At 41.4% G+C, this 27,662-nt stretch overlaps 3 protein-coding genes and 3 non-coding genes across 7 annotated transcripts; 1 reads left to right on the top strand and 5 right to left on the bottom strand.

Moving 5' to 3' along the window:
* The first annotated feature begins 2,049 nt into the window (after positions 1–2,049).
* On the top strand, positions 2,050–6,065 carry b3gnt7 (UDP-GlcNAc:betaGal beta-1,3-N-acetylglucosaminyltransferase 7). Of its 2 annotated transcripts, XM_047586119.1 has the most exons (3): positions 2,050–2,298; positions 2,653–2,763; positions 3,576–6,065. In XM_047586119.1, exon 3 carries the CDS (start codon positions 3,577–3,579, stop codon positions 4,828–4,830), a length of 1,254 nt encoding a protein of 417 aa, XP_047442075.1. In that variant the 5' UTR covers positions 2,050–2,298; positions 2,653–2,763; position 3,576; the 3' UTR covers positions 4,831–6,065. The 2 variants fall into 2 exon arrangements, with proteins under 2 accessions (XP_047442075.1, XP_047442074.1); XM_047586118.1 differs by lacking the exon at positions 2,653–2,763.
* Positions 6,066–12,680: 6,615 nt separating this feature from the next.
* Positions 12,681–19,520, bottom strand: ncl (nucleolin). Its single transcript, XM_047587330.1, has 16 exons — positions 19,356–19,520; positions 17,906–18,001; positions 17,679–17,802; positions 17,225–17,359; positions 16,673–16,942; positions 16,301–16,444; positions 16,025–16,108; positions 15,721–15,844; positions 15,444–15,580; positions 15,227–15,353; positions 14,986–15,122; positions 14,703–14,835; positions 14,266–14,408; positions 13,982–14,108; positions 13,566–13,864; positions 12,681–13,457 (listed from the first exon to the last, which is right to left on the bottom strand). Exons 1-16 carry the CDS (start codon positions 19,371–19,373, stop codon positions 13,393–13,395), a joined length of 2,163 nt encoding a protein of 720 aa, XP_047443286.1. The 5' UTR covers positions 19,374–19,520; the 3' UTR covers positions 12,681–13,392.
* On the bottom strand, positions 14,520–14,652 carry LOC125010043. Its single transcript, XR_007113014.1, has one exon. It is a non-coding gene; the product is annotated as a small nucleolar RNA SNORA75 (small nucleolar RNA).
* On the bottom strand, positions 15,925–15,982 carry LOC125010031. The gene has a single exon (XR_007113005.1). It is a non-coding gene; the product is annotated as a small nucleolar RNA SNORD82 (small nucleolar RNA).
* LOC125010032 lies at positions 17,015–17,153 on the bottom strand. Its single transcript, XR_007113006.1, has one exon. It is a non-coding gene; the product is annotated as a small nucleolar RNA SNORA57 (small nucleolar RNA).
* Positions 19,521–23,736: 4,216 nt separating the features above from the next.
* nppc (natriuretic peptide C) lies at positions 23,737–27,124 on the bottom strand. The gene is made up of 3 exons (XM_047586328.1): positions 26,910–27,124; positions 25,580–25,873; positions 23,737–24,307 (listed from the first exon to the last, which is right to left on the bottom strand). Exons 1-2 carry the CDS (start codon positions 27,000–27,002, stop codon positions 25,601–25,603), a joined length of 366 nt encoding a protein of 121 aa, XP_047442284.1. The 5' UTR covers positions 27,003–27,124; the 3' UTR covers positions 23,737–24,307; positions 25,580–25,600.
* Between the last annotated feature and the right edge of the window lie 538 nt (positions 27,125–27,662).

The following is a 27,662-nucleotide window of genomic DNA, read 5'->3' as shown; positions in this document are numbered from 1 at the left end:
AACAGTTTGCTTTGGCGCAACTCATTAACACCTGAACTTCTTGCTGGGACTCCAAGGACATCAAGTAGTTAATCAAGTCATACTTTAGCAAATCATTGCCGCCCGCTCTGTAATCTATTTATTTTTCCAGAGAATTGGCACCTGCTAAAATAAAAAAATAAAATAAAATTTAAAAAAAACACTGCAACTTCTGAATTGTGTCCACTAGAGGTCAGAAAACAAGTCAAAACAAGAGGTCACATGTGTAGCCATCGCAAGTTGTCTTGTAATAATCGTAGCAAACAATTGTCGAAGTGCCCAGTTTATGACAACCTGAAGCGTGCTAATCTCTTTTTTTGAGCTTTTGTCTCCATTATTTGCCTGCAAAGTGCGAAATACAGCACGACTCATTCCGCAGTTTAGGACAATTAATACTGCAACCATTGTGCCATGGAACATGGTGCGGGGGTACCTTTATGAGTCATGTAGCGGGTATGGTACATAAGAAAGTAGCAGCAAAGTATACTGATGGCTGCACGAAGAGTTAGCTTAAATTATCGCGTAATAGTAGTAGTGCTGTTTAATTGCGTGTTGTCTTATAGACGATATCTTGGGCGTTTCGTCTGTGTAAGACAGGACATTGACAAATAAGTTCTGATTCTTAAAATAGCCTTTCTTGAGGAACGGTTGAAAAGAACGGTATTTCCTGTAGGGCAATGAGAATTCTGTAGAATAAGACAGTAAAATTGTTTTAAAGATACGCTCAGTTCCATGCAAGTACATTTACATTTTACACCTTTCTTCCTTATTGTCCTGTAAATTATTGTGCTGCAGTGGCACTTGTTTGTTTGATCTGGAGCTTTTGACCACGTCATATGGAGCTTGTTCAGTGGCCGTGTCACTTTCAATCATTGCGAGCACTTTTGGCAATTACTTGAAAGTAAAAAAGCAAAATTATTAAAGCAGCAAGAGGTTGTAAGGTACATAGTTTGGATAAAAGTCTACAGTGACAAGTGTCATTAAGGTTCCACGGCGCAGATAGGAGTCTAGATGCTGGGGGTGGTTGAGCAGATGATTTGCTTGATGGACTTTGAATGGGAACTGCTTTACTAAAGAACGTGTTGGGATTCATTGTCGGTTTTCTTGGTTGTTAAGTTTCATACTTAAACATCCTTTGTGTGGCTTTTGATTTAAAAAGAAATTTCAAACGAAACTGTCTTTTATGTGCTGCAGTGGCACTTCATGGAAGGTTTTTACAAACGAATGACAATGACGCACACTGTGACAGAATAAAGTACCCATCGGTACTCCATACATAGAGCCAGAGTTTAATACTGACTTTCAGCGTCCCCCAAATATGGGCATAGGGGAAATGAACAAAAAGCAATAAGAAAACCATAAAAATGCTCACAAATGATATGCGTCGTAAGTTTTTAGGCGTGACTTGGCATATGAATTAATACTGTGCGCGCACACACACACACACACACACACACACACACACACACACACAAATATATATATATAGATAGATAGATAGATAGATAGATAGATAGATAGATAGATATAGATATATTTTAGCCCACTTCTTTTCAGCTAATTACTAAACACTCATCAGGCATAACATTATGACCACCTTCCTAATATTGACTAGGTCACTTCTCCTGTCAGTTGGTTTTAATGTTAATAAGTAGGCTGATCCGTGAATATTGGACACTTCTTCGCAGAACCCATGGCCTGTAGACCACATTTATATAAAATTATGCGATTTAAAGACAAACGGGTCAAATTTGACTCATGTCATTAGTGACAACAGTGCATTTTTGATTTAGTTCACTCAGTTTAGTTGGGGATACACCGTGGACTAATATTATCACCCAACCAAGATGCTTCTTTGCTTGTGTTTGAATAAATGAAACATTTGCCTCGTCAAGATTGAATACCCTGCATGTGTTCTGTCATCGTCCACGCGCGCGCGCGCGCGCGTGCCCGTGTATGTGTGTTTACCACGTAGCTGCTGCCGCCTTTAAAAGCGGATCCCTGCGCGTGAAAAAAAATCAGACCCTTCAGCGACGCGGATCAGAGCAGCGCACATCCGCGCCTCAGCGCACCGGAACACTTCAGATCTCCGCTCGATTCTCGCAAACCTTAGCGCCAGACACTTTTTCCGATTGAAAGGATTATTTGAGCATCACTGTCCACCGGCAACGCCTAAGATTATTTAACGCCAAGCCGTTTCTCCTGTCTGCCCCCGGTTATCACCCACTTGACTGGTTCCTACCCCATCTCTCAACCATCGTCTTAAACTCAAGAGAAAATGTAAGTGACATATATTTTGTTTTTAAATATTGATTATTTATTTGATGCTCCTTTACTGGCATTAATTAGAAATCACATAAGAGAACATTCTTTGAAATCGTTAAATAATAATAATAAAAAATGTTTAAAGTTGCGAATAAAAAGTTGAATGTAAGGCAGCAAACGGGGGAAAAACTATCGGCGAATAATTATGATTTTAATTAAAAAATGTATCCTAATTCCAATGTGCTGCTGTGGCTCGAATCGTTTTAACATAGAGAGGTGATCAAACACTGAGCGGAATTTTATTTTCCCCTATAATAATTTTATTATTAGTAGCCTGCACATCAAACAACATTTCTGCTCCCATTTCAGCGCGGGATTTGGGATTTGTGCACCTGTCTCTTCATTTAACACCGGACACCGTTAAGCTCACCGTTGTAGCCTGTTTCCAGAATTAAGCAACGGATTACCTGTAGTTTCCAGGTGAAAAGTTACTCTTTCCAATGTAGAGGGGGCCCACATGGGAGTGTCTCAGGGGGTCGTGAATGTAACGAGCCCCGGCATGACTTGATGGAAATGTGAGAATCTGAGGCACATTCCACATGTTCCTCTAGGAGAAAAGTTTTCCAATAAGTCCAACTTTAAATGATTGTGATTCTATGAAACAAATATATATATATAAAAACAACAACAACAAACAAACAAAAAAATGAAGGAAACATGTTTCTTTTTTATATGCACATTGTTTTGGAGCAAAAATTGCGCTGAAGGTATAAATCAAATGGAAGGAACATTATATTTTAGAGACGCTGTTATCTGTCTCTGTATGTGACATGTTGAAAAGAGTGAGCTCGGTGTAATCAGATGTAATGACAGCATTTGCTTAGGCTGTCCCTTTGTGCGTTGGCTGTACATGAAACTCCCAAAACACCTCAGCAAAGAATGTGATCACGTGGGAATGTGTTATGGCCGCAGTTTGTCCTTTGCCTCGATGTTTTCACAAACAGCCCTTAAATTTAACTTTAAGCAATTAACATACATATTCAACGTGCCGTTTTTAGTCTTAGACCTATCACAGTTTCAATGGAAACACTGAAAACGAGTGAGTCTAAGTTGTAATTCTTGAGTTCTGACCGTTGTTTGCTCTCAAAGTGCTGCACGCTGTATAGATATGAACTCCATCACAATAATGCATTGTGATATAAATCCAAACCAGTACTTCCGTTTCACTTAATAGATCTTAGATAATTTTGTTTTTGTCTGACTGGCTTCCTGTGATCATTGCCTCTCCCCAGAATGAACAACAGAGATCGCTGGAGGGTGTACAAGAGGGTGAGCGTCATGTTTTTCCTGGCCCTGGTGGCGCTGACCGTTGTCCAGCGAGGGAACATCGGTATGGGGGCTCCCTTTGAACTCGAGAGGCAGACGCGCATGCAGGCCATGCAGGGAGGGGAGCCCGGAGCTGATCTGGAGGAGAAAACTGACTCGCATCCGGGGATAAAAGGCTTCTGGAAGGTTGGCAGACCCCAGGCGAGGCCTAAACCCCGGGCTACCACGCAGGACCTCCGAATCGGTGAGAACAACATCCCCAGAACTTGGGACGTGACGAGCTCAAACTGCAGCGCCAACCTGAACTTCTCGAGCCAGGACTGGTTCAAGGGCCTGGAGGGCCATTTCAAGCAGTTCATGCTGTATCGACACTGCCGCTATTTTCCCATGAACCTCAACCACCCGGAGAAGTGCGCGGGAGAAATAGATTTGCTCATGGTAATCAAATCTGTGGCCACCCAGCATGACCGCCGGGAGGTCATTCGAAAAACCTGGGGCAAAGAGCAGGTGCTGGACGGCAAGAGAATAAAGACCCTCTTCCTTCTCGGTAAGCCCTCCAATGAAGCGGAAAGAGCGAACCACCAGAAACTCGTGGAGTACGAAGACTACATCTACGGGGATATTCTCCAGTGGGACTTCTTAGATAGCTTCTTCAACCTGACGCTCAAGGAGACCCACTTCCTCAAATGGTTCCACACGTATTGCCCCGGCGTGCGCTACGTCTTCAAGGGGGATGATGACGTGTTTGTCAGCGTGCAGAACATTTTCGAGTTCCTAGAAAGCAGCAACCACAAGAAGGACCTGTTCGTGGGGGATGTGATTTTCAACGCTAAGCCCATACGTAAGAAGGACAACAAATACTACATCCCCCAGGCTTTATACAACAAGACGCACTACCCTCCATATGCAGGCGGAGGGGGGTTCCTGATGGACGGATCCTTGGTGAGGAGGCTGTACTGGGCCGCAGACACCCTGGAGCTCTACCCCATTGACGACGTCTTCCTGGGCATGTGTTTAGAGGTGCTTCAGGTCACCCCCATAAAACACAACGCCTTTAAGACGTTTGGCTTGGTCAAAAACAAGAACAGCAAGTTGAACCGAGAACCTTGCTTCTTTAGGAGCATGATTGTCGTGCATAAGCTTCTCCCGTCGGACCTCATGCACATGTGGAATCTGGTCAACAGCGACCTGGTCTGCTCGCAGAAAGTGGAGATCCTATAGCTCGAGCGGGGACACCGGGTGGCGCCAGCGCCAAGAAACTGAGCTTTTACCTCAAAGGCAAACTTCTCAGTACACTCTCCTTTGTGTGGAGAGGTAGCGGGACACGTTTTGAACTGCGTGTTTTGGAAAAAGTTTCCTTAAAAATCAAGTAAATTATACGAAAGTTTGTTTCCCATTTTTCTTTTTTTTTTTGTTAAAAAAAAGAAAAAGTTGAGTTACAAATGTGTATTTATATGTGGAAGGACTCACTGTCAATGCGCAGGTTCAGAGACGGCAACCGGGTGGGGGGTGCAGTATTGATGGACACACTACGGAAGATCGTTGCTCGGTCGAATATTCTTTTATGGGTAGATACACACCCTCCTTAAAAACACCAAGAACCCCGTGACCTGTGACCACATATACAATGATCCATTAATGTGAATACACATCAAACAATTCAAAGTAAACTCTATCGCAAAGGGCAAGTGCTTGACAGCTTCATATAAATGTTTGGTTGAGATTAAATGTCAGTTAGTTAATTAGTACGTGTGCCACAGATTTCGAAAAGCCACTGCACATGCTGCACAGCTTGGATTTACATCCAGGGTTTTTGGAAGTGTTACACACTGCAATCACTTTGACCAGCGTGTTGCGTTGGATACAAATAGCTTCAAGTCCAAGAAAGGAACACATGTCTCTACCTCAGTGAGTCTGCCAAAAAAAAAATAAAGTTTTTTCTTTGGTCACCTTATGTGCTACCATATACATTACTTTTCTGATGCAGCACATGTACCTAAAGTAATCACTCTTGGAAACGCAGAAGTCTTTGCACTCATTGTTTTTGAATGTGACCGACTTGATCTGGACGTCTACCACATTGTACATCACTGGAAACAAAGAAACAACAACAAAAAAAAAAACTTGTTACATGTGTCCGTGGATTTCGAATGTGCTGATATACTTGACATGAAAATTAGGGGGTTTACAATGACACTGTGAACAAAATCTATTGTTGGTACGAGCACATTTTAATTTAATCACCCTCTGTGGAAGGGGGATTTGTTCTTACATTTAATTTAACGCAATGAGCGGACGTATAAACGGGATGCTGAGTGATCGTCAACATGTACATTGTGGGCGTAGAGGGTGGTGGTCATGTCTAGATGATGTAAATATATGAAAAAAAAAAAATATGACAGAAGGAAATCAACATGTACATAGGATGTCATTTGTAAATAAACTTCTTCACAATACAGCCGTCTTCGAAAATCTGTCCTAGATCAGTGGTTTTTGTGCTCGGCCTTATCGGCGCCCAACATCTGTGTGTGAAAATCTGCATCGGGTCAACCTGACAATGGCGCCCTGTGTTGACATGCGAGTATCGGTTACACAACTAAACAATAAAGAAAACATATATGTCCAAACAGACAATCAAGCAGCAACGGCGCAGTCCAAACAATAAAGGTGTTCATTCCATGTTTTCGTAAAGAGCATCTGCCTGTGATTTGTTGACAAAGAACTTCCACTTGCTTCATTCACGTCTGAATATATAAGATTGTATTATAAATTGATCGCACAAAACAAATTGACTGTACAATTCAAGATATAGAGAAAAAAAAAAATCTCGACACACACTTTTCAGAAACCAGCGGCACATGCTCCTGATTGGTGTGACATTTCACACCGCTTCTCTAAAGTGTCCCTTTTATAGCCTGATACAGACAGCCGAAGAGCAGCGACGCCGCATGGGCTCTTTAAGTTGCCCCCGAAAAGACAAAAGAGGGCACCGTTAAACACAAGAAATGCCTTCCTCTTGTTCGGCCCAATCCCTTTCATGACGGCGGAGCCGCACAGAAACTGGATCTTCTCTATATTGTGTTGCGTGAGGGTGCACTCACAGACACAGGAGCACAGCTTAAAGTTTATCTCGCTCGACTGTCCCCATTGTTGAGCACACTGTAGAAGGGAAACCGCATATGAAGTCGGACGTGTGAAGCAAATAAACCAAATTATCTCTATTGTCGGGCCGTTGTATCATTTATCGGTGTCGTTTATTGAACACAACTCGATTCAGGGTGTGTCTGTCGTCGGCTTACTGTAAACGTCTCTATTGAGATGTACGGTAACAAAACAGCAAGACCAGGAGTCAAATTTAACTTTCATTTTGAGACTTGAATGTACATTTTAGCTTCTAGAGAAGCTGTAGAGAAGGAGTCTTCAACGTTTTTCAGGCTGAGGACCCTCCAAACTGATGGAGAACTTCAGTAGAGACCCCCTATCTACTATATGTGTTCTATATTAAACTCGGCCTATTGCTATTTATAAATTATTATTATTGTCATTTTGCATTCATAATCCCTTATCCCTTTATTAAAATGTATTGGATTCACGTTCATGTGTATTTAAAGAAATTTAAATTTGAATTTATATAAAATGTCTAATCAACTGAAGATTTTGGGACCCCCCCTGCAGTGCCTCTATCTTAAACCCATAGTAGTGGAAAAGGGGAATTGCTGGATTATAGTACTGAATCCCTTCTCTTTAGGGAAAGCAACATATTTCACCAAGGATACAGTATTGTATGCAGTTTTCCAATTATGCACCAACCAATTATCCCACCAACACAATGTTCTGCTGGGAAAAGTTTGGACCTGGCATTTGTGTGGATGTTACTTAGACATGTACCACCCACCTAGACCGGACCAGGCACCCCGTCTTACACCCATAGCAATAACACTCCTTGATGGCAGCAGCCATCCCCAGCAGGATGCACGGCAAAACAGTAGGAACAACCCAAAAAATGTGAAAAACAGGACATGGTGTTGACCTGGTCTGCGTGAGATGCGCTGGAACAAAAGTGATCCACAGAGGCCCCTCCCCTCGACCCACAGGACCCAGGCACCCAAGCCCACGGAGGCACAAGGGAGACCTACACGGTATTTGGGCCACTGTGACAGGTGGTACAGTAAATAAAATTGCAGTCTGGCCGTCATTTGCGTCAGCATTTTGTTGCCTTCACTGTAGTCATTAGGTTTATATCACTAATTTGTTTTTACCTCGGGGAAGTGGTGGGAAAAAAAATCACTCCAAAGTCAAATTAGGATGCCTTGAGTTTTATGGAAGGAAGTCATAGTTTTAATGGCTCTTGTTAGGGTGTGTACTGTATGTGACAGACAAAAAAAAACATGGAGTATTGCCTCATCTTCTTCCTCACACCTGTAAAGAGGAGAAGAACATAAAGACGAAACAGGATGATGTGGTATTAAAGAAGGATGTCAAGCTGGCGCTCTGCCAGCTCGAGTGATGGGAGAACAGTGGCTCCGTGCACCGTAACCTACTGTAAACTTCCCACTCTGGTGTTGATATGTGACCGCATGCTAGGACGCAGCCAGCTTTACAACCCCGGCTGCGGACCAGGAGCTTCGTATTTGCCGACTCTAATTAGAGGAAGCTTTTGATGTCAGCTTGGTCAGTGGGTCAGCCGGACGGGGATGCAAGCTTTCACACTAGCCCTCTATTTTCTTCAAAGGCAGCACCGACGTGGCTGAGGGCGGGAATGTCACCGCCCGGGCTAAAGTTAAAAAGGACATTCCTCAACCTGCAGGTTGCGGAGACGCCTCCTCATCTCAAATCATGAATACTGTAGATTACGTAAAACTCTAATATACAAATGTATAAAAATGTGAATGAGAAAATGGGGAATCTCATAATATTCGTTCAATCTGCTGTTCAGATGCTTCATTGCTCAACCATTACTTTGACTTCTCTTACTTATTTATTATCAAGACGTGCAGGCCTTTGAGTACCATTTATTTTAGTCGTGGTGGAAGGTGCGGCCTATAGGTGAGCCTGGCGTACCCTGTGCCCCACATCACCTTTTATTTATGGACACTAGGTTTATTGGTTTGGGCCACCTGTGCAGTTTTCACAACACTATTATACACTATATTAAACTCGGCCTATTGCTATTTATAAATTATTATTATTGTCATTTTGCATTCATTATCCCTTATCCCTTTACTAGAATGCCTTGGATTCACCTTCATGTGTATTTAAAGAAATTTAAATTTGTGGGGGGAAAATATAAAAATATATATATAAAATGTCTAACCAACCAAAAATTTTGGGACCCCCTGGGGGTCTTAAACCCATAGTAGTAAAAAAGGAACTTTTAGAATTATAGTACTGACTCCCTTTCCCTTTAAAAGCAACATCTTTCACATCCAGCAGGATGCATGGCAAAACAGTAGGAACAACTCAAAAAATATGTGAAAAACAGGACATGGTGTTGACCTGGTCTGCGTGGGATGTGCTGGAACAAAAGTGATCCACAGAGGCCCCTCCTCTCGACCCACAGGACCCAGGCACCCAGGCCCACGGAGGCACAAGGGAGACCTATACAGTATTAGGACCACTGTGACAGGTGGTACAATAAATAAAATTACAGTCTGGCCTTCATTCGTGTCAGCATTTTGTTGCCTTCAATGTAGTCATTAGGTTTATATCAGTAATTTGTTTTTATCTCGGGGAAGTGGTGGGAAAAAAAATTACTCTGAAGCAGTTGCTCCATAGTCAAATTAAGATGCCCTGAGTTTTATGGTACGAAGTCATAGTTTTAATGGCTCTTATTAGGGTGTGTACTGTACCCCACATCACCTTTTATTTATGGACACTAGGTTTATTGGTTTGGGCCACCTGTGCAGTTTTCAGCTTTTAGCAGATAAGAGAGTTAAGCCTTTTGTTTTTTTATCAGTATGTAGAAGTTTGTTAGCCAGGCCTAATTGCGTTGTATACTTTCATTTATCTGGCGTAACCAAATGTTCCAACTCTTCCCCACTGTTTACACTTCAAGAATGAGTTTCAGGTGGCCTTTTCTTTAACCTCTTTTATTCGTTATATGCTGTCAATTTCTCCAAGGAGCAAAGAAGTATAAAAATTTAAGCAGGACGTGTAATCCCAACATCCTCAAACGGGTTCTTGCTAATTAGTGACGCTGTAGCTTTTTACTACTGATGGAATTTGTTAGATTTGCATGTCATATAAAACTAAAGTTAATAAGCATAAACAGACAAATTTCAACCATAAAAACAAAATAAAGATTCCGCTGAAACGCCTGCTATCCTGCTATTGTGTTTTTACACCGACTAGCGTATTGACCCTCCGTTCCCACTAGATGGCAGATAAAGGTCTAAGTCTAGTTAGATCTAGATAAGTCTAAATGAAGCAGAATAAGAAGCTGCCACAAACCTAAAACCTGTCCCCATGTGAGGACGCCGGGTCTCAGGTCTCACAGCGGAATCCTTTGACCCAGCGATGTAAATCTATGTGTTTTTGTTTTTCTGAAATGCGGAGTGTAGTCACAGTCGTCGCAGAGAACTTCAGCCCCCCATGTCATTCTACAGTAGCATATTAAACATTTACAGTCCAGGCCTTTTTAATCTGATCCAAGAGACTGGAATTGATCACAAGAGAGAAGACATTTCAGACACTGGATGAAGCCCAGCGAAATGTGTTCGCCATTACGACAATCCAGGAAATGAAAAAAAAAAAAACGCTCAGCAGAAGGACACTGTTGATCCGGAGTTCATATCACACTGGAGAAAGTGAGAGTGGCAATGATCTTCTGTGGAGGGAAATTAATTTGGATGACCCATTAAATAAATAGGATACAGCAGCTTCCTGTGTTAACTTAATATATATATATAAATTGCACAGACCCCTGGGATTTGGACACCTCAGTATGCCTAGATCACGGGTGTCAAACACATGTTAGTTCAGGGGCCACGTACAGAACAACATGATCTCAAGGAGGCCAGACCTTCAAATAATGACAACTTCTAATGTTTCCCTTTGTTGTAGCACAAAGAAGTACGTTATGAAAGTGTCCACATTTAATGACCTACGCTATTACAAAATCTTACAACCAGATGTTTCTTAAGAAAAAGAAGTGCAATTTCGGTATGTCTCAATGTTGTTATGTCCACAGCTCTTACTAAAATTGTGTGAAAGGAAAAGTAGTAAATTTTATTGATATTAATGTCTTCAGTGTAATTTTTGCACTTTGTAAATTCATCCCGCGGGCCATATGTTTGACACCTGTGGCCTAGATAAATAAGAGGTGAGCTGAAAATAGCACTCAGAGAGGAACTGAAAATAAAGCAAACACGTCATTTTAGATATGTTAACATGAAGCCACAGAGAAAGGTTAGCATGACCCGTGTCGGTGTTCTAGGTGGGGTGCGGCGACAAATGTCTAACTGGAGGTGTTCAGCGGTCCCATCATCAGTGCCTCCTGCCCAGGCACCTTCGGGAACAAAGGCACCGTTGAGCCGGTGGAGCCATCGGATGACAGTGTACTGCTGTCCCCTGTCCTCTGGTGACACTGACAAGACAGACCTGCAGCAGCTCAGGGTCACAGTTAATCAAGTCAGTGTTTTTTTTTCCAGCAGTGGCAGATATCAAAGCAGAATGCACACACATACACTGATTGGACCTAACATTATGAGCACCTCCTGATATTCTGTAGGTCTCGCTTATTGTGCCTCTCACAACAGTTCTCATCAGGGAATGGACATGGGCCATTCAGAGTGCGGCACCAGTGCATCCCACAGATAAATTTTAGCCACAATTTAAATTTCTTTAAATACACATTAACATGAGTCCAACATATTTCTGTAAAGGGATAAATGGAAGCAGAGGAATTATCCTTCAATCAGTGATACAGGAGCTGTCTCTAGAGCACACCTTCACACAAAGCGCCACACTAGACTAGACCTGTCAATCTAAACCTCCTGTACACAGTAGGCCCCACCCCTATCGCTTGGCCCAGCCAATCACAAGGCCACACATTACACGCTGACTGTTAGATTCCCTGCAATTGGGGGCAGAGCCTATTCAGTCCCCAGGTTACATCCCAGATGCACTGTAAAATTGGAAGAGAAGCCAAAAATTCAGCTATATATATATATATGTATATAATCATGTCAAAAAAAAGTAAAAAATTACTTGAAAACGCAAAATGAAATATATAAATATAAAAAAAGCATTAGGCCGAGTTTAATATAGAACACAGATTAAGTCGGGGGTCCCTACTTAATCTCTCAGTTTGAGTTCCTTGGCCTGAAAAATGTTTTAAAAAACCCTGATCTATGGGATTCACTAGTTTTACAGTTTTCCACTTATTGGTGAGTTCGGAAACGGCTAAAATCTAACAATTCATCAACTCCCAAACTTGCAGGATATACTTTGTGAAACTAAACTGCCCGAAGGAGCCTCCACGCTACATTAAATAATCTTTAAACTCTCGAACCGTCAACACCAACACCCAGGGTTTAACTGTTGGTTCAAACTACCAAGAACACTTCATGGCAATTATAGGCAGCGGACACCTGCAGGTAAATCTACGTAATCCTAAAAATCAGACTTCACACGACAAACCACTTTTACACACTGAAATCAGACATCTTATTCTTTGTGTAATTTGAATTACACTCCGTCTCATATGGAGATGCAGTTGAAGCCGATGAGCTTGAAAGGGCAGTGAAGTCTGACCTCATTGAGCTTTAAGAACAATGGGAACAGCCACAACACAAACTGCTTGAGACTGCCCCCTGCTGGCAAACAAGGGTTATTTGATTATTTTCAGCTGATCTAAGAAGGATGAGGCATTGAATGCTATGCTACAAAATATTTGTCATCATGGACCAGCTTCAGAGCGCAAAGTCCATCTATATCTTCTAGCTTTTACATCAAAATAAAACTTTTCAACATAATGCACCAGACTGTGGGGATGGTGATTGGATTAGGAGCAGAGTGCCGTGTTCCTGCAGCCACACATTCATTGCTTTAAAGTATAATTATGCCAGGCATTTAAAAATCACCACCTACAAGGTTTTATTTAATCACGTGAAAATCTTGAGATGGGGAAAAAAAAAAAAAAAAAATTAGTCAATGCACTACAAATATTTTATGTTACATAGATTAGAGGTCTTTCATCCATGACACAAGCATCAACTGTGCCTTAACAGACAAACATGAACACATCTGCAATTTCCTTAAACACCCAACTCTCGACCATGGACTCAAATCTATTGAAATATGCTTTGCACAATACCGTAAAACTTGGAATTTTAAAGCAAAAACTAAATGATAAACAAAATAAAAACATAAGGATACAAGTGTATGTTTCTTTCTTTTTTTTACAAAAAGGTAAAATGAAATACAAACTGTTTAAATTTACACAATGTATCTGACAAGACAAGCATTTTTTTTTTTTCACAGCAAACTCGTTTGCCAGACCCATTCCATTTTACTCCTTCAGAAAAGAAAGTAAACTAACGAGGGCGATAGGTGCAAGTTTGCGTTCGGGACATTCATTACTCACACGTAGCACTGAAGCTGAAAAGGTCTAAAGTACCGTTCTGGCACAGACGGGTGTGGAAGGTTCGAGGGGTCTAAATAAAGGGCTAAAATGCCCATTTACAGTTAAATATATACCAATGACGCTTTCTGGAATGTCCAAAAGCTCTGAAAACTGATGAAACCAGAGTCCATTGAAAAAAAGTAAAACAGACTAAGGCTTTAGTCATCGAACTTGATTTTCTTCCCCTGGGGTTTGGCTCCGAATCCACCACCACCGCGTCCACCTAAAACGAGAACGCAGGCATGTTAGTTGACCAGCCGGGATTTTCTTCAATGCATTACATACATGAAAGTTGCCCCTTAAAACTCATGGGTTCAGTTTAATCACGTACCTCCGAAGCCGCCGCGTCCACCTCGTGGGCCTCCCCTTCCTCTGCCGCCGCCGCCACGACCACCGAAGCCGCCGCCAAAACCGCCACGGCCTCTTCCACCGCCACGGCCGCCGAAGCCACCGCCGCGGCCTCCGAAGCCACCGCCGAAGCCGCCGCCACCCCGGCCTCCACGGAATCCACCTTCGCCCTTGGGCTTGGCGTAGTCCAGGGTCACCTTGCTGCCGTCGATCTCGCCGTCCTCCATCGCTTCCTTAGCTGCCTTGCAGTCGTCCTCGTTGTCGAAGTCGACAAAGCCAAAGCTGCGGGGTGAGACGGGCTACGTTAATACGTACACTTGGAAACACATTTGACACTTAAGAGCAAAATGCTACTGTAAATCTTTACACCATCAAAGGGCTACTTTAATTCAAACGTACCCTTTGGATGATCCAGTATCTCTATCTGTAACTATCCTTGCTGCTACTGCGCCATCAAAGGAATCTTTGAGGGTCTGGTCTGTTGTGTCCTCAGAGAGCCCCTTGACAAAGAGGGTTTTTGTGGGACCTGGTAGGGAGAAAAAAAAGAAGAAACCATCACTAATCATCCAACATAAATAATTAATAATAGTTGACTACTACTGCCGAGTTTCAGGACATGACACGTGACTTCTGCCAATTTGTGAGACTAACAGAACTCAACTGTTTCACAGCGCAGGGCTTACCTGAGTTTCCTCTGCCGCCATCTCTTCCACCGCTGTTCTGGCTGAACTCCAACCGGATTGACCTCCCTTCGATATCTGTGTTGTTGAGGTTTTCCAGAGCTTCCTTGGCGTCATCTGTGCTTTCAAACTCTACAAATGCAAAACTGAAGGAGAGAAGCAAAATATTAGGAACTTATTCCCATGTGGAAAACGTGTTGAATCCCTCCAACTCATGATAAATAACTATTTTGTCGACTAAACTAATTCAGTTAACTGCTTGTTGCATAGTAGACATGGGCAACACCCAGATGTGAGTAGGGCAAGCCTGTTCTAACTGTGCGTTTTTCTTCTTCTCGTGCGAATCCATACATAATCACTGATGAGATTAAGAGGAGCTCATGAGAAGGTCCACCAGTGAGACATTATGCTGGTTTTGAGAAGAGGAATAGGACACTCACCCTTTGGGTCTGCCGTCTTTTTGTGGAACCCTTATAGAAACGGCTTTCTCAAATGTGGACTGTAGCATTTCTTCTGTTGCACTGAAGGAGAGGTTATTGACGACCAGCGTTTTACTGGCTGCTCCTGCTGCTCCTAAAGAAAGAGACACGAAACTGGTGAGACCAAAGATCGAGGAACAATTTCCTTTGGACACGTCCAAAAGCTCCACTACAGACATTTAGCTATAAATAAATACGTCCATGTTTCAAACTAATAAGAATCCCAACTTCACTAAATATTTACCTGAAACCCGGGCACCTTTCTGGCTCTTCTCTCCAACATAGTCAACAATGATGGACCTGCCCTGGAGGTCGGTTCCCTGGGCCTCTTCCAGCATCTTCTCTGCTTCGGCCTCAGTTTTGAACTCGATGTAAGCGATGCTGCAAAATTGAGCACAAAAAGTCAGCTACTGGCTACAAAACATTGAGATTTCACAATGGTCTATAATTCTGACGTTTACTGGAATTATGTGACATGTTCTTACCCTCTGTTTGAACCGTTCTGTCCTTGAGGTAACCTGACGTCAACCGCATCTTCAAAGACCTCCTTCAGGTCTTCGACCGTCACGGAGAATGGAAGATTTTTTACGAAGAGTGTGCGTGCATCCCTCTCTGTGGAACAAGTCTTGGTGTTAGCACGGATTTTTTTGAAATGATGAGTAAATCCATTTAAACTTTCCTGTTGTGCACTAATTATCTTACCTTTCTTGCCCTCCTGTGAGCTGTCTTTGCTCCGGGCTCTGTCCAGTTTCAGTTCCTGACCCATTACCTTCTTGCCATTGAGTTCCATGGCCTTCTGCATGTCCTCCTCAGATGAGAAGTCCACGTAGCCAAATTTCCTGTTAAAGTAAGTCAAACGAAAACCGTTAGACATTCCTGCATTGATACAATCAGGTGAGCCGTAGTAACGGCAACGTCACATTACAATCAGGTAAAGCTCTGAGTATAGAAAGCAAAGGGATAAAAATACAATGCTTACTTTGACCCTCCTAATCTGATGTCAGCAACCTCAAGCTCGTTCTTGGAGAAGAATTTCCTCAGTGATGATTTGATCTCGTCAAAGTCTTTGTTTGAGTTTAGGTTTCCAATAAACAGACAGAATCCTGAGAAAAAGAATCACATTTGCATTTAGTTTTATCACTTTTTTTTTTTTTTTTTTAAATGATAATTATGCCACATGAATTCAGAATAATAAAAAGGTGACATCACACATCAGTATTAAGTCCCTTTTTGATCATCATAAAATGGAAAACAGATTAAATGTTCAGTAGGTTTGTTCTCACCTTCTCCTTCTGCCTTTGCTTTCTTTGCAGGTGGTGTGTCCTTTTTGCCTTCCGCCTTCCTCTTGCCAGGTGTCACTGGGGCATCTGTTGAAACATTAGTTATATTTTGCATTAGGAGGAACGTTTGGAAGCCGTTTATGCTAAACTGTACTACCCAGACAACACACTGCCTCACATAATATTTTGGAATTTAATTACTGTGCACATCTGCCCCCAGCATTAGTCATCTGCCCCTTTGTCATACAATTTCTAACACTAAACTTATCAAAAACATACCATCTTCCTCCTCATCTTCGTCATCCTCCTCATCATCGTCGTCGTCCTCATCATCGTCCTCTGACTCTTCCTTGGCCTTAACCATGCCTGCTTTCTTTCCCTTGGCAGCGGGAGCAGGAGTTGTGTCCATCTCTTCCTCAGAGTCTGAAAACCATAAAAATTTTTAAAAGGTAAATTTGACGCTTAAAGCGACTTAAGTCAAACATGGGACATACTACAGTTGACAATGCATCAGATGTGTAAAAAAGGTGACATCACACATAATCAGTATTAAGTCCCTTGTTGATCATCATCGAATGTAACTGTAGCTTCATATCTCAGTAACTCGGTGGTGGATTAAAGTCAGATCTGAAACCTAATGCTAAATCTTACCATCTTCATCATCATCGTCGTCCTCTTCCTCAGACTCTTCTTTCGCAGCCTTGGCCTTTGCCTTGGCTGCAGGCTTGGCCGCTGGTTTGGCTGCTGCAGCCTTCTTAGGAGGGGGGGCCTCTTCTTCTGACTCCTCTTCATCCTCATCCTCAGACGACTCTTCTTTAGCAGCCTTGGACTTCACTGGGGGCTTTGCAGCTGTTTTGGCAGCTGGTTTAGCTGCAGCCTTGCCTCCTTTCTTGGGTGGTGGGGCTTCCTCTTCTGACTCATCTAAACAGGAAACATGAAAATCAGTTATGATACTTCCAAGACAAAATGTCTTGCACAAAAAACAAAAGACAAACATGTGACAGCGATTGAGGATAGGACCGGCAGACGATAAAAACACACCGGTACCGAAGACATAGCGCTGCCTTTGTTTTTCCTCCGTACATTACACACACGGGTACTAAACAACCACATGTATGCCAAGAAATGGAGGGTTTGTGTGGATTATTACATAAACTTAAAGCACTGAAGAGATGAGAAACAAAACACCGATAGAGAACATACCATCATCGTCTTCGTCATCTTCATCATCTGACTCTTCTGCCTTTGCAGGGACTGCCTTAGCTGGAGTGGGTTTGGCCGGTGTTGCTTTAGCAGGTGTCTTCTTTGGTGGGGGGGCCTCTTCTTCAGATGACTCCTCTGTAGATGATTGACAAACAAGATATATCCATAAACCAATAGTTCTTGTGGTTGCTAAAATCACTACGTTATGCCACTTGAGTTTGTGTCCCTAGTTGTCATTTCAAGTTCTAGTTTTAGGCTGCTCTGCTCAAATGTGGGAATGTGTGTTTATAGCATTAACTGTCAAGAATAGAGAATACAAATAATAAGAATCTGAGAATAAAAAAAATAGGAATACACTCAACTTCTTTTGAGATCAGTGTCATGGTGTGAGACTAATCTGAGAGTTACACAACATTGAAACTGCACGGCGTAAACTTTGAACTTCGTTGCTTACCAGACTCATCATCATCTTCGCTTTCTGCTTTTTTGGCAGCGGTGCCATTTTTAACGGCTTTGGCACCCTTAGCTGGGGTGGCTTTAGCTGGCGTGGCTTTCTTCACCACTTTGGGTGGAGGAGTCTGCAAGTTGAACAAAGTAAAAACCAACTGTAAGCCCACTTTTCAAAGACAAAAATAAATTCATGCACAGAAATACATTATGAGTAAATCAAGCGTACTGTACCTCTTCCTCATCGCTGCTTTCTTCTTCACTAGATTCCTCCTCGACTTCTTTCGGGGGTGGAGGAGCCTTTTTCTTTTGAGTTGCGTTATTTGCTGCCTGCAAGAAAGAGGAAAAATGTTTTAAAAAAATTGATATATATATATATATACACACACACACACACACACACACTATAACCGTCTGTATTGATCTAAGTGCAAGATTAGCTACTTAAGATGTGCCATCACCACACAGCATACACGTGTTTGCTTAGCCATGTGGTTCTTGACATTTAAATACCCCATGTGTTTCTTCACCTCTACATGGAAGACGATTTAACCTGTGTATCAATTACTTATGTGGAGTGGTGTTTAGATGTGCCAGGACAATAGCGGTGGTTGTACAGGCTAACGTGTCCCCTTGCATATTTCTGCAGGTTTCAACACGAGAAATTTCAGACTTTTTCAGACCATTATGGGTTAAATTTAAGACCTACACGAAGTTCGAAATAGGAAATAAATAAAAAAATCTGAGACAAAGGATCGAGTTACTTTAAAAAAAATTAAATTAATTGTGATCAAATTTCTGTTTCAAATGGTAAATGGACGTAAGGATTAAAGACGTGATTAAATGGAAGACATACATGGCAAATTATTCCCGTATTTAAGACGTTAAAGCCTTACATTGGGATTATTAATTATAGACTTCAAGAATTTTTAAGACTCCCTCTCGATTTTTGGTTGCACACCTCGTGTGTCGTCAGAGCAGGCGCACAACCCACGTGCAGCTCAAGAGGTGGGCCAGCTAGCATGTCGGCTAATTTTACCGACCCATTTTCAAATCTATGCCGGGGAGCTATAAATGAGTTCGCAATTAAAGTTATGACACGTTAAAGGAGGAACTCGTTTAAGCATAAATATTAACGCAAGTAGTTCGACGGGAATAAGCGTCGACTCTTAATTTAGCGCGTGCTAATGCTAACACGCAAATTAAGCGTGCGCAGTAGGCACATTACAAGATTTTACCACATCATAATTCACTATTAAATCTTGGTCCGTGTCAGTTTGACATTAAAAGTAATGTCTTCCAGTCTGATCTGCGCTCGGTGTTTAAGTCGAGAACGCGCACGAATGCCATTTTGACTCGTCTGTTAGCGCTAGCAGGCCCGGGGAACAAACATGGCTGATCTGTTACGAGAGGATACGTTTTTCAGCATGTGCAGTTTAAACACGTTATCTCGACTTCACGGTCTAAAACCAAAAAAAGTCGTAATTTAAGGAAGAAAAACATTCGTTGCAACACACGTGTCGACGTTTTTATCCAACGCTAAACTCCCCTTTTCTCACAAACGCAGCAGCTTCTGCGTCAAGGCCTCATGCGTAAATACAGTTTTATCTCTATGACGATTTTAATAAAAAACACACATTTCTAATAATAAAAAAAAATAATTCAAGAGAATATTTGGTCTTACCTTTGCTAGCTTCACCATGGTGTCAATGTGTGTTTCAATGAAACACGAGGAGTTGGACGTTTAAAGACGAGTGGCAAAATAGCTAACACATGCACGTGGCTCTGCCTACTCGATGGGACATTGGACAGGAAAGACAGAGGGGCCGACGCGCTCGATACTCTCCTGCTCTGCGCGCTCCCGCTGACCCGCCCACATGACCCCCGTCAACCAATCACAAGTTGCGATGTTTTCACCGTGCCCGCGCTTCGCCTACGTGTGGGGGATCTACGGTGAGGGGTGAGGGGCGGGGGGTGGAATTAATTATTACTACATGGAAACGAACGATTAATTATTGCCCAGCGACATGAATAAATACATTCCTGAAATAAACAAATATGGGGTTGTAGTGCTACTACCCCATACTGAGTTTATGTCCTTTGAGAAGTTTGAGTTTTGAGACACCTCTGAAGTACAACGTTTATTATGCGTTATGCGTTTAGGAGAATTTATTATTTACACGTATTATTGATTTTATTTCTTTAAATGTTAAGATAAATAAAGAGCGCCAACACTTCCGTGAAGATCTTAACTGTATCGTTCAGTACAAAGCGTCTGGGCACCGCGTGCAGCTGTTTATATGTACCACGTGGTTTGGGCCAGTTGCCATATACCATCAAGCACATGTGGCGTAACACGCGGTGCGCTGCTGTAAACTCACGGAAATACTCTTTACATACAAAGAAGTTTTTATTTGTTTGTTTGCGGATTTAGTGACATAATAACATGCATTCGAGGAACAAAGAAAGAAAAGGCTATGAATAAAGACAACAGATAAGACAAAATAATATTATTTTGTTTGTTAACTGTTGTTACAGAGCAGAAAACAAAACAGGACAAAAATGGGTACGTATATGTTTAAAATTATAGCGAGGATTTTAAAGTCTTAAAGATTATCATCCTAGAAGTTTTTTGATTTAATAGTCCTTTTAATGTTTTAGACTATTTCCTCACTTCATCATTAAACTGGTTGATAATGGGTTCGCTTTAAATCCACTGGAATTTATGAGTGTAAAACTTTCTGTATAAAATGAAAATATCCAAGAAGAAAACAGAAAACATGACTTCTGCCCAGATACTTATTTCTTTGAAAGTAAAATCGTCCTTTTTCTAAGATTAATCAATAAATTGTACTAATTTAGTTATATTGCTTTATTCCGTGGTGCCATTTAATTTTATGTTTACTCCACTGCTTCCACGCGTTGTTACAAGAATTAAATTTAAAGGGTGGTCATAAATTGCCTCATAGTTGCAGGTTATTGTGAGGTGCTTTGTAAAATGGGATGAATGACAAAAACTTTAATACTACTAATACTACTAATACTTAATACAAATACTTGTACTTGACTTTTACATTTTATATAAATTTATAAGTATCCTGTCATGTATCGTTTGATCATACAGTCATTCGGTTGATTCTCAGGGGACGTGAACGCCACATAAGAGTAATTAACCCTGAACACCACACAGAGGCAGCATTGCATTTTACAACCCACGCTCACAATGGAGTCTGGGCTAAAAAGGACTATAGCCACATTTTAATTAGCCCATTTTGCCATTTGTTTAACACAAACGTAATGTGATAATTGTGTTATTTTTTTTATTATTATTATGTTTTTAAATTGAATATAGGCCTATGTTTTAAACATCTTTCACCGTAACTCTGTTATGAAGTGCACAAACCAGTCATGTTCTGACCATTAAATCTTGCCCAGTGCCCCTCACTTTTCACCATCTGCACTTGAGATTGTCATGAAAAGGAAACATTTCTCATCTCTTATCCCTTTCTGCTCTATGACACTTCCAATCAACTCACTGTGGGCATGTTTCAAGCCATGTCAGAATAATTTAAACACAATTTCTTCGGATAATGCAGTGCTGTTCAGAGAAAGTAAGACCACAACCTTTCCATGGTGTACTCTGCTTATATTATTTTACTATAAAACACTTATTTATTTTGTTTTATTTTATTTTAATCTAATCTTATTTCATTTCATCTTTCTTTTTCCTTGTGTGTTTTTTTAGGAACGTTTCTTTTATGTGCAACTAATACTGTGACCAAATAAGTTCCCTCGTGGATCATTAAAGTCTATCTAAGTCTAACTATTCTTATGCTGAATAAAGCAGTTCACCACTTCAAACCCTCCCCACCTAGAGTCTGCACCTATTATTCACTGCTTCTTTGCAAGGATGGATTAAAGTGAGCGAATCCAGAAAATAGAAAACTTAAGTGAGGGCATTAGATTTACCCTGGGATTGTATGTCTTCATTATAAGGGAATACATTATCTCTGGGCACCTACCCAAAATAGCTAGCAAGAATTAAACTGTGCTGTTTTAACACACAGAGTAAAGTTTTCTAAAATACCCATATTTTTTGTTTAGTGTTTTCGTCAGTGTCTGCGTCATTGCTAATGGAGCTAATTACTAAAAAAAAAAAAAAAAAAGAAAAGGAAAAAAAAAGTCTCTGCTGCAGTGACGTAACGACTGCTGCACAAATACTTGCCAGGCAGGTCGTGTCCTTAGGCAGAACGTTAGCCACGAATCTACGCATATTTACACGTCAGACATAACGGCATGAATTATAAAGTTACCTCATTAAATGAAGAGGCTTGTTTTAATAGTTGCTGGCAAGACTGAATTTTTTATTTTGCCATTAAATCTAAAGCAAACGGGTGCCGTTGTGTGTTTGTAGCACGTCGAGGCAGGTCCTTAGTTTTTGATGAAAACTTTTAATGAATGTCAGCCCAGTTGTGAGTATTAGCTTAAAGAAGCTTATGATAAGGAGAGCTGGATTTGACACAGTAGGGGCGATTTAGTTCCTGCTGGTGTTTAGCATATGTTCCTCTGTGTTTGTGTGCTTTATCTTGTGCGTGGTAGTTGTTATCACGATTCCTCACTTTGCTTCCTGTCGTTTCCTAGACTATTTTTTAAACCCCTCTTTTTTTTACATATGGAAACGAGCAACATGGGGTGTGTGCATGTTGCCTTTGTCTTTTTCTTTCTGTGTACATTTTACACAGCACCTGCAGTGCCTAGGTTTTTTACACTCCAGCGACAACCTTCAATGATGAGAAAGAAGTACGCTAATTAATTGCTTTTTCCAAAATCCTCGTGGACAGAAGCTGGAATTTTATCATCATTTTCTTTTTCTTTCATAGATTGGAAGGGAACAGAGTTTTTGCAGCAGGTGTGCTGTCTTTCTTCTGTTTCCATCAACTCTACACTGCCCTCTAGTGTGAGTGTATATTTGTACAAATATTCTGTTCATGGGTAATACAGTTAATATCATCTTTAGGGATATTACAAAAGATTTACTTAAAACATTTGCAAATTGATAGCACAGTGCAGCCACCATTGTGTTGCGTGTACTCATTTTATTTCAGTCCTCTATCGTTGTTCTACTATATCTTTTTAAAGTTTCTCACATGTCATATCAAGATTGCACCCAATTCCAGGAAAGAAAACAGCAGAACTTACAGACATTGCATCGGTCCTTCTGATAGCCACTTCTGGGTGATTATACGTCACGAGGCTGTGGAACAACCTGTCTCCGAAACCTCAGCTCGCTAACTCATTATCACATTTTCCTCATAAACATTTACAGACTTGCCTTCATAAGTTGCTTGCTTTCTAATATCGTTATGAATCTTGCATTTTTCTTTTAATATGTCACACATTTACAGCTTTTTTTGTGCTCTCTTGTTTTATTTTGTCCCATTTTACTTGGACAATCTGCCTTCAGGTTAAGCAGCATCAATAGATACATGCATTATTATGATCATAAAACTTGAGGATGTGGAAGCTGGGCTTGACTTGGATCCAGGTTTCATGCGTTACTGCAACAGAAGCTTTAAATTTACTGCTTCATCTCGTCTGCCCTCTAAATCTACCCACATAGTATTTATTTTTACCATTCCACAGGGTGGCAACACTCTAAAGGATTAAAAATAACTTGGAGGCTTTGGCTCTCTGACATCTTTACAATTAGTGATCAACATGATTCATGATTTTAGAAGCGCACCTTATTGTTTCAAGTCTAAACCACTCTGGGTTAAATTGTGGACTGTGGTGCAAAGTCATATTTTGACTTGTGACGCTTGTCTTAGCTCAGATGCTTTAACACCAGCTCAAAAGGGGGGACCCGATGAGGCCAGTCGTGCATCTCTGGCTAAAGGAAAACTGTCTCCAACTATACCAAATATATAGAATGGCTAAGTCATGCACCTGCATTGGTTTCAATTAAACCTTTCAAATTCAAATACTTCCACGTAGAAGCCAGGCTGATAAATCACAAACAACCATCCACCGGTTTCAGCGAAGAACAAACACCCAGAGAGAATAAGTGTAAGTGCACATGGAATGTTCTTTTTTTTATCATTTTTGAAAACATTTACAACTATTTAAGACGAAAGAAAAAGGTAACAAACAGAATTGACCTGCAGTTTGCATCCATTTTCAAAATGTTACATAAATAAAACTCATATTTATAAATATCTCTTTTATAAACATATAAATAGTTTTTTTAAACATAAATACATTTATGCAGGGGAAGATGAAGTACATGAATGTACAGCAGCAGCAGCAGCAGCAGCAACAATATACAGCTTTGCGGTTTGTAGTTTTTACACCTTTTTCCGCTTTAGTATGCCTCTGTGTTTGTATCTGATGACCATTTTTGTATGCTATACATATATGTATATATGTATATATACCTGCATATTTATTTTATATACTGTATATATTTATATGAAGATTTTGTAGCATTGTCATCCCAGTCTTTGTCTGCGCTGGTCGTGGCGACTTTCGTACCGAAAATCTTTCACTTGATGAGTTTTTCTTTTTTCTTTTTTTTTCTTCTTTCCCTCAGGTGAGAACAAACTCGGATGTTGTTGTCCAAACCCATCGTCCAGAGATCTGGGGAAAGACAAGACAGGCAGAAGAGACTTGGTTAGATTTTCAGAAGACAGCTTAAGACAGACACCTTTCTGGAAAATTTTAAAACCGTTACCTTGACTCTCCCCCTAACCACTCCTTCTCTGAAGGACACATACCTAGCACAAACCTCTGAATTTACGGGTGTCAGCCGATGAAAAACATACCCGTGTTAGTCACAAGAATCGCACTCCCCCATCAGGCTCTCACAGTTGGCCACAACCACAAAAAGGCCTCAAGCCTCAGGACTAATTGTGTGTCACCTAGCCTCCTCATTACTCCCTTCACCCAAACAGCCCCTTTGTTGTTTTTCTGCAAAACACTTGGGTAAAGAAAATGGGTTTCCCAGAAAGACCCCGGACTCAGCAGGGCACTGTGTTTTCAAGTGCGTGCGTAACAGCGTGCGTCTGCATCCCCACTTCCTTTCTGCATCTCTCCCCGTCCTCTTTGCTTTTCGTCTTAGACATGATGCATCAGTCTTGTTTTCTTGATGAGACAGATGTGATCATTCATGATGATGCACATAAAACTCCCACTGGACTGTTTCCCTTGCATCAGTTTATATAAGTTTAAGTGGGCTTTCCTGCTGTCTCTCTAGAGGTTCCAGTCCCGGGAGGGAACCCTACTAGTGCGCTCATCTCTGATAACAAGGAGTCGCTCAGACGGCTAAAGTCAATGACCTGCACAGTAGCTAAATGTCATTTCTTGCATTAAAGCTGATCTCTAATCCAAACTTTAATTCAAATCCTGGCAGAACACAAACATGTGTGATGACTGCTCTCCAGATTCAAATGGATAGCACTAATATCATATCTGTGAAAAGCACTCACCATCCTAAATCATAAACACTTTGATCATCATCATCTTTTCCTTATTTATTCTTCCAGCCTTGCTCGTCCACTTTCCCCTTTCCCTGGCTTCCTTCTTTGCCTCCATCCTATCACCTGTGAACCCGACTTATTAAATATTAAACTGAAAGCAGCTTTTCAATTTTTCTTTTCTCCTGTCCTTTGTCATCTCTTTTGTCCAATAACTGTCACTTGAATGGAAAGGTCAAATGCCCACTAACAAAAGCATCCACTGACCTCCCATCTTTTCCACAATTAATTCTGATTGTCCTTGTCTCCTTCCTTTGTCTCCAGCCAAAATGGTTCTATTTATTATTATTTTTTTATATATATATATTTTAGTGGCAGCACGTAAAGTCTCAGTTAATAACTGTGAAGTGGGATTGTGACATTAAAAGACACTCACCTTCCCATCGCTGCTGCAGCCCTAGCAACCCATTCCACTGATGGTTCCTATCCTGTCCATCTTGTGACCGAAGCAGCCACTCCGTGACGTGGAACCAGCTTTCTTGCTTCCCGTTTTGTGTCTCCTCGTTGTGGGTTGGTCGGTGAGGAAACGAGCCCACATCCCCCTGGACCGGGTGTCCATGCGTAAATCTCGCAGTAACCGTATCCGAGAGCGCACAGCGTCTAGCCGCCTCTCCCTCTCCTCCGACTCCAGAAACTCCGCCAGCTCCTCACCCAGCAAACTTTTAAGAGACTGAAAGATGGAGAAAGGAAATGGGAGATGTCCCCTTTAGGTAAACGCAGAGATGTGGATTTGATCATTTGTTTAAATGTATGCTCGGTGCTTGTTTGAACGGAGCAGCTCGTTTGCATAATGTGTAAGGTAAACCTCAGCGGAGCGCATGTTTTAAAGCACTGTCAAACACCGCTGGCCAAAACGAATATTGTATTCTGGCAATTTTTACGCACGCTACTGTGATTCGTTGAGCTGGGCTAGTGGTTCTGTCGGAACAAAAGTCAACTCTGAAATAGGTCCACGCGATGCTTCAGTCATTCGATTCAAATCTTAAAGGTACCCCCTAGTTAACTTTCTGCAGTTTTCGTTTTACCAAGTAACAGTTCTCTATGAAATTCAAAGAATCGTGTAAGACAGGTGCCTGTAGTTTGTTCATTTGGTCTGAATTGTGGCATCAACCCTCGACTATCTAAATAAACGATTAAAACACTTAGCCCGTTTATACTGACTACGTGGTTTGTATTATTCATCCTATAATACGTGCCAGTTCTATGTCCAATCGATTTTACGCACAAAAGTCTACTTGCACCTTGGCAACGAATTTGAAAAAGGTTGATGGTGTTGACCGTGTATATTGGCTCAAAATTCTTATGAATTGAATGTTCCCCAGTAAATTGATCAATGTAGGCTATTTGTCCTTTTATTCCACCTTTGAATCTTACTGGATTCAGATGCTAAATTGATGCCGGGGAACGCAGCCCTGTGACTTTCAGGTTCATCACTGAATTTAGAGCAAGCTGTAACTTTATAAATAGAGTAGGAAAACAAAAATGTTGAGAAATTTTAGACGGGTGTGGGATAAAAAAATGCCCTGCCGAACTGCTAAAAACGTCTGAAATTATGAAATATGACGCGTAAAACAACAGTCTGTGTGCCCGGACCACAGAACAGCTGTTCACTCCTGAGGCGGCGCAGGGACTCCAACAGCCAACGAAAACAAGCAAATAAAGTGTTTTAATTCTCACTAAACGAGATGTAAGTGACGTTTTCTTACCTTCTGCTGCGCCTGAGACAAGGGTTTTGCCGCCATCCTTACTGAAAGCAGGGTGACCATAAGTCCACACGCTACCAAGTATGACAAATTCATTTTGACAAGTCTTGTATTCTGGGGATTCCTCTGCGCTGAAGTTCAGAAAGAAGGACGGTCGATTCAGCCAATCAGCTGTTAAACACAAGAGGCTTGAGTCCGTCCTTTACTCCAATGCTCCTCCGGTGCTCATCTAAGTCTGTGCATTTTGCCTCCCCGCTTTATAGCCAGCCCATGGTGATGTCATGACAACCTGCGTAATGATCCTCCTTCTAAGTCGAGTTTTCTCTACCTGCCTCCGAGCACGTCATGCCAGGGATTAATTAAATGACACAAGCTCCGGTCATCGGGGCTTAAGAGGAAATGATACAGGCTATAAGTTATCAAGAAGCTCAGTCTCTTAACTTTTAGACCTCTGGCTGAGGCGCAGTAGCTGAAACCAAAGGTGGTTTCAAAGTCTGCGCGTCAGGAGCTGAGGAGCGACTTTGGCAGAAAAATGACCTGAGATGCCAGCCGGCTGTCCTGCGAAACATCTTAACAAGTCATATAATATGCTGCACGTGAATGGCATATTTTCTTAGTAGAAGAAGTGAAAATCCAAAGGAAGCCACTGGAGTTAAAGAAATTAAGTCATTCTCGTTAAGATCTATTTTTTTTTCGATGTGAACATCTCGAGAATTTCATTGATCGTTCAAAAAACATTGTGATGTATCAATACGG

Source organism: Mugil cephalus, chromosome 6 (assembly GCF_022458985.1).
Source record: "Mugil cephalus isolate CIBA_MC_2020 chromosome 6, CIBA_Mcephalus_1.1, whole genome shotgun sequence".
Classification (NCBI taxonomy): Eukaryota; Metazoa; Chordata; class Actinopteri; order Mugiliformes; family Mugilidae; genus Mugil; species Mugil cephalus.
This window is presented reverse-complemented; position numbering and strand designations above follow the sequence as displayed.